Here is a 10,000-nt window from a genome sequence, read left to right on the forward strand (position 1 = left end):
CTCTTGTCTGATCATCATATAATAAGGGAGCTGTACTGTAACTTTCCCCAAACTGTCAGAAGGCAGCAATACGTGTTAAATATCACCTTCACCTGCCATGTTCGGCACGCCGCGTGCGATGACGTGGGAGAAAACCCTCCCTCGGCTGTCAATCACGGCTATAACTGAATCATAATTATTGTAATTTGGCAGAAGGAACATACTCTCTGAGTGAAAGCGGCCCAAACTCCAACTGAAAGTTGTTTGAGCTGCAGGGTAATTGTTGATTGAGTGCCAGCGGTAATGATGTTGCCGCAGCGCGGTGGCAGGCAGCGAGATAATACGGTTACCGAGCAGCACCCCCCCCACGCTGCTGCCGCCATCACGACAGAGCCAGGAGCCAATTATGGCGTAATGATAGCCCTGCTGTTGTGGACCTCCCAGGCCACCGTATATATATATATATATATATATATATATATACACACACACACATACACACACACACACACACACACACACAGGTAAGCTCGCTCTCTCTCTCTCTCTCTACGAGAAAGATGTACGGAGTCATAAGAGTGCCATAAGACCAATAATAAATCTAAAGAAAGAAAGAAAAAAATATATGGAAATATAAAGAGAAATAATGAAGTAGGCTAAATACAAAACAATAGAAAGACAAATTAATTAGTTCTAAACACTTCATAGATATTGTTTTTCCATTTGTATGTTGCAAAGCACTTATTGTATTTTTATATTTAATTTTTTCGTTTGAAATAAAATAAAGAACTAGAAACAGACGAATAAAATGTGAACAAATAAGCTTTTTTAATTTAATATGTTCATTTTAACAGCGAAAAGAATAAGGAAAAATAAATACATTATTTTTTATTTTAAAAAATGTAATTAAAAAATCAAAAGAAAAAATATAGTAATTTTTTATAATGAAAAATAAATATTTAAAAAAATATAAATTCTAGTATACAGAAATATATTAAAATATATATAAAATGTGTGAAATATATTTCCACATTTAGCCCAATAATTCTTTTTTTTTTATTCCTCATACATTTTTCGATTCATTTACAGATTTATTGTTTTTTTAATGGCACTCCTCTGACTCCATAGAGACTTGGACAGTAATATATGTTTATGTTTTATCATCCCAAATCAAAGCTAACCCTCTATCTGGAGCCAAGCTCCTCCACAAACGTAAGACTCCAACTTCTTGGAAAGGGCTCGAAGGACCATTTGATTTGAGACTTTGTTTACGTGATGCATCATCACCTTTTCTATAGTCATTACATTAATCCAATCGACTTGACTCAGACTTCTCCTGACTTTAACTGTCCTTAAAAGACTTACAAACAGCTAAAACACAACACATCACTGATACGGTGCAAAGACCGTGGTATTCCTGGTGCCAACAGCATTTCACACGATGCTTTTTAAAGCCACCGATGTTCTGTCAAACACAAGCGAACAGCTCGGCTCCAACTCCGAAAACATGAAGTCATCTGACAACATCGAGCCGACACCAGAGAAACAACACGAAGAGACGCAGCTGGGGGGGAGACGGGGACGCTGGATTAACGCGGTCCCTGAGCAATGCCTCCTGGGACACAAAGTCTGATGTGTGTCCTCCAGAACAAAGGCCCCATGGGAAATGTAGTCAAACTGAGTTTTTTTGTCCGGAACAACAGGTAGTGTTAACACTGATCACCCGAGAGAGAAAGCACATGTTTTCTAGAAGCGTGTGTGTGTGTGTGTGTCTGTGTGTGTGTGCGTGTCTGTGTCTGTGTGTCCACCTCACACCACAGCTTGTCATTGTGCATGGCGCCAGTGTGGTTGGGCATGAATCCAGAACACACTTGAAACACACACACACACACACACACACACACACACACACACACAAAAACTCCACTTCACCAGCACAACTTGTACTCTCACATGTCTCCCCCTCCCTCCCTCCCTCCCTCAACACACACTTGTTCTAATTTTTGTTTTGCTCACATAGCACATCAGCAGCGCCACACCTCCGTCTCCGACCCCTTCACCCAACTCATCCCCCCCCCCGACAACAGCGCCGTGTCCACCGGCTCGACATCTCTCAACACCAGCAGTCGCGTCCCGGGGTAAAAATAGATGAGTGTGAGGTGAGAGGGAAGGGTGGAGGAAAGGGTGGAGGGAAGGGTGTCGTCGGCGGGGCTGTTGAGTTTTGTGTGCGAGGTCATATCTGTCATGTTGGCGCCTGGAGGCCCGAGTAGGATGCCGGTGGGGCGCGGGAGTGTGGCATGGACCGGGGCGACTGGCCAAAAATCACTTGTTTCCCCACAACATCTGGAATCTGAGTTCACTAGTGAGGTCTTCAAACATGATGATCTTCTGATGTTATGTTGGACTGAAAATAGCTGCCCTTAATAACCGCCTGCAGTGGGCCTCATGTGAACTATGACACTGCATTTACAGGAGTCATTAATAGACGTGCAACAACAGTATCTATTTATCTTAAATGTGCAATAAACTGTTTTTCATATGCTGCCATTCAATATGTGCAATATTAATATTTATGGTTCTGTCAAACTCCTTTTTTAGTGTCATATTTAAAAGGTCCCATGGCATGAAAATGTCACTTTATGAGGTTTTTTAACATTAATGTGAGTTCCCCCAGCCTGCCTATGGTCCCCCAGTGGCTAGAAATGGTGATAGCTGTAAACCGAGCCCTGGGTATCCTGCTCTGCCTTTGAGAAAATGAAAGCTCAGATGGGCCGATCGGGACTCAGGATGTAAAGAGGTTTCGGACCGTTTAAACAGCGTTATAAATATAGGTAGACAATAAGTATATGTCATGAATGTTACGCGGCCTGTAATCACTACATGTTGCATTTAACGTTAAACTTAATGGGGGTTATTAAAAGGAGAAAAATAAAGAAAGTTTAAAACAACCTAAGCCCGTAGAAGGCTGTAATCAGAGATGATCCACTCAGCCGGTTTTTTTATGTGCTTACATGCTCACACACACTTTGACGCTTTCAACATTTTTCTCTCCTTTTTTTGCGACATTTGCATCGTTTTTCTTTGCCCTTTAAGAGGTTTGGGCTTTATTTTTTTACATGCTGTTTGTATCTAACTGTTCTCCAGCTGTCTTCATCGTTCTGAAACCAGAACACAACACATGTTGAGGATGACTCATTTACCCTCCTGCCCAGAAACTGTCTGATGTTACTATTTTGAAGTTACATAAGGTGCATAATGTGCAATATCTCTCTGTGAGATGTAGTCCAGCAGAAGTACAAAGTAGCAGAAAATGGGAACACTTAAAGTAACAATAAGTAACTTTTAAATGTTTCTGAAACTGTGTAAGTTTATATCTAATGATCTTAACCCTTATGCCCGTCGGCCATGCAACTGGGAAAACATACCATTATTTAGAGCCTTTTTAAAATGTATTTTTTAAGGTTTTTTTTACGTTTTTTCCTCGTTTTCTTTCCACTACCACCAGATACACCACTAACAGGAACTTATTGCCTGTAGTTTTACACTTTTTGGGGGGAATTCATGGTCAATAAACCTCATTTATATGAAATTAAAGCCTACCTCATTTTTAGTTTTTTTGAAAAAAGCTGAAATTATCAGTTATTTCGACAGATAGTTATTGATTGAAAAATCACAGACTGTCAAAGTTTAGTCAGGATACTGTTGGGTTTTTTTTCCGAATGCTATCACATTTAATAAAACATCAACAATTCAATGAAAGTTGAGATCTGATCCTTAATTTTACCTGCGAAGAGCGTGGTATGGAACCATTTATGTTATTTTTGGGCAATTTGCTTGAAAAAAAAGAAGAAAACGCTATTTTTAAATAGTGTATATTAATGCCTCTGCCCGGGTACGACACAGATTTCGGCTGAAAACCGGGAAAAGCCAGTGTTAGCGTATCCAGCCAGGTAAAAGGTTGAGAGGAGATGTCTTTATTTAGGGATGCACCGAATCCAGATTTTTGGGGTTCGGCGGAATACCGAACCCCCTGGTTGAGATTCTGCTGAGTCCTCGTCCCGTCCTCAGTCCATGAACACAGTCAACACATTAATGAAGTAAACAGTGACTGTCCTTCCTTTGCCGTACCTGAAGTTGCTGCATTCTGGCTGCTGTCTGTAGATTCCTTCATGCTCAGCTCGTATTCTTCCAGATGTTTCATACCAGATGTTGTAACAGCGGTGATGTTGTGTATTGTTTAGGGTCCTCGCCACCACCAGACTAATCAGCATTGCAGATTGAACATGTAGCTGGACTTGAATGGCCTTCTTTTGACTGAAAGTACTGCCAAACAACACTTTTTCTGCTCACCAGTTCCATTTCCACTTCCTCTCAGCCTGCTGCATTGAAGCTCCACCTACGTAAACACCTTCCCGTAATCAACGGCGCCGTCATCACGTCGACCAGCGTAGCGCGCGGCGTGCAAGCGTAGGGTTCAGCAGAAACCAGAACCCCGTCAAAAAGCCCAATATTCAGCTGAATCAGAAGCTGAATCCTGGATTCATTGCATCCCTACTTTATTCAGGCCTAATTGTATTCTAATGTTACTTTAGAAGTTATCTGTTGTAGTTATGGCTGATACTGGAGGCAGGAACATCACAGAAAATAATGACATTAAACGAAGAACAAGTAAAAGCTCAAAGGGAAAGTGGAAGACGATGGGCGAAATCCGCGTAATATGTCTATTTCATTCATAAAATAACGTTACAGTGCGTGATGTGGTTGTACGTCAGCAGCTGACATCAAATGACGTCCCTCTTTCCATGTAGCGCGGACGTTTTATTCCTTTTACTCCGTGTTTGTGTTGGCCTATACTATTTTCTTTCCCCTTGTCCCCCTGAACTGATGTTTAGCATCCGTGGATTTCATGCGCTATATTGATCTAAGTTATTACCACGTTCGTCGCCACAGCGATCTCTTAATGCTGTGGCACGTGACACAGTGACAGTGATGACATTTTAGCTCACGAGATGTCCAGGCTAAGTTACCGTACGCAACACTTGAAATGAAAACGATGCATCTGTAACGTTTCTACGGTGGCCCTGAAGTGCAAATCACAACAGCAGCAAATAGAAAAACACGACGGCAAATAGGAAAACACGACGGCAAATATGAAAACGTCATGTTTTATGATTTGTTGTCTTGTTTTCCTATTTGTTGTCGTGTTTTCCTATTTGTTGTCGTGTTTTCGTGTTTTCATATTTGCTGTCTTGTTTTCATATTTGTTGTCTTGTTTTCCTATTTGTTGTCTTGTTTTCCATATTTGTTGTCTTGTTTTCCCTATTTGTTTATCGTGTTTTAGTGTTTTCCTATTTGTTTATCGTGTTTTCCTATTTGCTGTCGTGTTTTCCTATTTGCCGTCGTGTTTTCCTATTTTCTGTCGTGTTTTCCTATTTGTTGTCGTGTTTCCATATTTGTTGTCGTGTTTTCATATTTGTTTATCGTGTTTTAGTGTTTTCCTATTTGTTTATCGTGTTTTCATATTTGCTGTCGTGTTTTCCTATTTGCTGTCGTGTTTTCATATTTGTTGTCTTGTTTTCCTATTTGTTGTCTTGTTTTCCTATTTGCTGTCGTGTTTTCATATTTGCTGTCGTGTTTTCCTATTTGCTGTCGTGTTTTCATATTTGTTGTCGTGTTTTCCTATTTGTTGTCGTGTTTTCCTATTTGCTGTCGTGTTTTCCTATTGCTGTCGTGTTTTCCTATTTGCTGTCCTATTTGCTGTCTTGTTTTCCTATTTGCTGTTGTGTTTTCATATTTGTTGTCTTGTTTTCCTATTTGCTGTTTTGCTGTCGTGTTTTCCTATTTGTTGTCGTGTTTTCCTACTTGCTGTCGTGTTTTCATATTTCTCGTCGTGTTTTCCTATTTGCTGATTTGCCGTTGTGTTTTCCTATTTGCCGTTGTGTTTTATGATTTGCTGTTGTGTTTTTCTATTTGCTGTTGTGTTTTGCACTTCAGGGCCACCGTAGTTTTCTCTTATTGTAAAAGAATGATTTTCTGTCTGCGCAAAACATTCATCGCGACTATACGACCTCCCCGTAACGCTGACTCAGTAATACAGCGTCGTAAAGCAAAGACCTTTACGGCAGCAGGTGTGGTAAAAACACTACTGCTTTGGTCCGAAGCGGCCGCTAGAATCGACACGTATAACCACTTTAACCGTCCTGTTGTCTTCCCGTCGGCTCTGCAACGTTGTGTTTTTCTGGGTCGAAATTTCAACATTTTGTTCTTTTTCTACACTTTTGTCGATTTTTTTTTCTAATTTTTTTGTCACTTTTTCCCCCGTTTTTTTTGTCATTTTTTTAATTATGTTTTTGTCAATTTTTCCAATGATTTCTTTTCACTTTTTTTTTTTCAAAGTTTTTGTCACCTTTGGCGATGTTTTTGATGTTTTTTTTGTCACGTTTTCAGATTTTTTTCCTGCATTTCTGTAGCTTTTCCCAACATTTGTCACTTTTTTCAGCGTACTTTTGTCATAGTTCTGATATGGAACGTTTGTTGTGAACGGGTCCAATGACCCGAGGAAAACAGGCGGGTTAAATAAAGTGCAAGTATCTTAAAAGTGTCCTTGAGTACAATACAACATGACGGGTAGAACCGCTGCAGAGACGGACGCAGTGACGCAGCTTCAGAGGCCTGCAGAGGCGATCCACTCAGCCTGTCTCCGTTTGTCCACATAATCACACACACTGCCGCCAGCATGGCCCGGCTGCTCACACCCTGCACCCTTCAACACACACACACCCCCTAGGCTGCTGTGTGTCTGACCTCTGACACCCCACTGCAGCCTTTTCCCCCAACAGTCGGCATCATAAGACGTCACACATATACAGCAGCAGCAGCAGCAGCAGCAGCGGCAGAAGGATATGAGTGGACCAGGATCTTGATGGCGATTCTGCGGATGGGGTGGAACGGGCTGAAGATGTAGAGAGCGGATGTGGCACTGAAACGGAAGATGGCCTTCCCTTTGTTCAGGACTATGAAGGTCTGCAAGAGAGACACAAGAATACATTTGTTAGAGAGGGGCGGAGTCAGACTTTGTGCACATTTGAGGGCCCAGCCCAAACTTTTTTGGGGGGGGCGGGAGATTTGTTTCCCATTCACGGCACTATTTCTCACAGCCACACAATTGATGGTTTAAATGGCAACTACCGTTTATTTTAGAAAATGCCCTTAACGGAACATGAACACATCAGGCTCAGGCTACATTGACATGGCTACATTTTGGTTTAAAAACCAATATCTTCTGCTATGTTTCCCCCCTCTCATTCCCCCTGCTCTGGTGTTCCCCCTCTCATTCCCCCTGCTCTGGCGTTTCCCCCTCTCATTCCCCCTGCTCTGGTGTTCCCCCTCTCATTCCCCCTGCTCTGGCGTTTCCCCGCTCTCATTCCCCCTGCTCTGGCGTTTCCCCCTCTCATTCCCCCTGCTCTGGTGTTCCCCCTCTCATTCCCCCTGCTCTGGCGTTTCCCCCTCTCATTCCCCCTGCTCTGGTGTTCCCCCCTCTCATTCCCCCTGCTCTGGCGTTTCCCCCTCTCATTCCCCCTGCTCTGGTGTTTCCCCCTCTCATTCCCCCTGCTCTGGTGTTGTCCCTCTCATTCCCCCCCTGCTCTGGCGTTTCCCCCTCTCATTCCCCCTGCTGTGCTCTGGCGTTTCTCCCCCCTCTCATTCCCCCCTGCTGTGCTCTGGCGTTTCCCCCTCTCATTCCCCCTGCTCTGGCGTTTCCCCCTCTCATTCCCCCTGCTCTGGTGTTTCTCCCTCTCATTCCCCCTGCTCTGGCGTTTCTCCCCCTCTCATTCCCCCTGCTCTGGCGTTTCTCCCCCCTCTCATTCCCCCTGCTCTGGCGTTTCTCCCCCTCTCATTCCCCCTGCTCTGGCGTTTCTCCCTCTCATTCCCCCTGCTGTGCTCTGGCGTTTCCCCCTCTCATTCCCCCTGCTCTGGCGTTTCCCCCTCTCATTCCCCCCTGCTCTGGCGTTTCCCCGCTCTCATTCCCCCTGCTCTGGCGTTTCTCCCTCTCATTCCCCCTGCTCTGGCGTTTCCCCCTCTCATTCCCCCTGCTCTGGCGTTTCTCCCTCTCATTCCCCCCTGCTCTGGTGTTGTGTTGCAGTCTCAACGGCCGCAAACGGAGACAGACGCAGGCAACACCGACACTGACGCCGACGCTTCTCCTGATTGGGTCTTAGCGGTCCCAACGTCTCGTTCTCTGAGACTAAGCTACTAATGTTACCATGGCAACTACCAGCAGCGGGCGGAGTCAACACGCTGCCTCCTGTATACGAGAACTTCAATGAGATATGAGGTGAAACTAAACGTAGCGATGGAGACGTAAACGTAGCCTCAGAGGGGCGGAGTGCGTTTTGTTTGTTTCCTGCAGACCAACCAACACACACACGCAACAGATGGGATGTGTGTGTGTGTGTGTGTGTGTGTGTGTGTGTGTGTGTGTTGACCCTGGACGCTCGGTTGAAACCCAGGAAACGCACCTGAGCTAATGGGAGAGCAGAGAGGCAATACGGGGAAGAGAGATGGAAAGAATAATGGAAACTCCCTCAAGAGAAACGTCAGAAGAGAGAGAAAGACAGGAACAGAAAGAGGGGAGACGGTGGGCGTTTTTTAAACCTTTCGGGGGTTTTTGTCATCAGTGAATGAGTGGGTAAACTTGTCACATTTTCCTCTTGGTTTGGTTTATGTTGTCAGGTAGAAGAACCTGTATGTAACTGTTGTCACAGTTATTTTATTTTAACACGGCATTGCTCAGCAGACCGCTCTAATCCTCTCTCCTTCGGCCGCCCACGCCTCCTAGGTTTGTCGAATCAAGCTTGCATCACATACTCACCACAACCGAGACGCTCCAAACGGAGCGGTACGGTACGATCGCTAAGTTTACACCTGGCTCGACATTACGTACGACACAGAACAAGACGAAAGGGAAACTAGAAACGCGAAAAGCAAAACATTCTTAAAAGTTGTGTGCTATTTGTACACCTTCCCACGAGGTCGCGCTGGCCCAAATGCATCGCGCCAAGGAGGAAAACTAAACCAGACTCAACCGGATAAAGAAATGCAGGTTTGAAAACAGCCTGAAACTAAAAAAGAGAGCCAGCAGGTGTAAACATGTTCTGAGAGTTAAAAAAAAAAAAGGAGAACAGAGACACACTCAGTCACCTCCCCTCTGGTCTGGGGGGGAAGTACGCTACCAGAGAGTCCATTTCTCTTCCAGGGATTCTCCCTCCCCAGCACACACACACACACACACACACACACACACACACACACGCTACACAGACAGAGAGACACACACACAGACAGGGAGACACACACACACACACACACAGACAGAGAGACACGCATACACACACGACATCACCACCTCCGAAACACATCCAACATCTGCCTGCTGAAGCTGCCTGACAGCGCTCCTTTTTATTCAGATTTGTAGCTCCAAATATTTGGAGAGACACACACACACACACACACACACACACACACACACAGACAGAGAGATATACACACACAGAAACACAAACACACTTACTCACAGAGAGACACACACACAGACAAACACACACACTACACAGACAGGGAGACGCGCGCACACACACACACAAAAACACACACACAAAGTGGGACACACACACACACACACACACACAGACAGAGAGACATACACACACAGAAACACAAACACACACACACTTACAGAGAGACACACACACAGACAGACACACACACTACACAGACAGGGAGACGCGCACACACACACACACAAAAACACACACACACACACACACAAAGTGGGACACACACACACACACACAGAGAGACACGCATACACACACGACATCACCACCTCCGAAACACATCCAACATCTGCCTGCTGAAGCTGCCTGACATCACTCCTTTTTATTCAGATTTGTAGCTCCAAATATTTGGACACACACACACACACACACACACACACACAGACAGAGAGACATACACACACAGA

General features: G+C 44.4%; 1 protein-coding gene across 1 annotated transcript in view; it reads right to left on the reverse strand.

Moving 5' to 3' along the window:
• Window positions 1–10,000, reverse strand: part of LOC144537020 (sodium channel protein type 2 subunit alpha-like) — a 199,668-nt gene that overhangs the window by 187,096 nt on the left and 2,572 nt on the right. Inside the window, exon 3 of the mRNA XM_078280422.1 lies at window positions 6,884–7,002. Coding sequence (XP_078136548.1) covers window positions 6,884–7,002 — 119 coding nt within the window. The remainder of the gene's footprint in view (window positions 1–6,883; window positions 7,003–10,000) is intronic.

Source organism: Sander vitreus, chromosome 22 (genome assembly GCF_031162955.1).
Source record: "Sander vitreus isolate 19-12246 chromosome 22, sanVit1, whole genome shotgun sequence".
Lineage (NCBI taxonomy): Eukaryota > Metazoa > Chordata > Actinopteri > Perciformes > Percidae > Sander > Sander vitreus.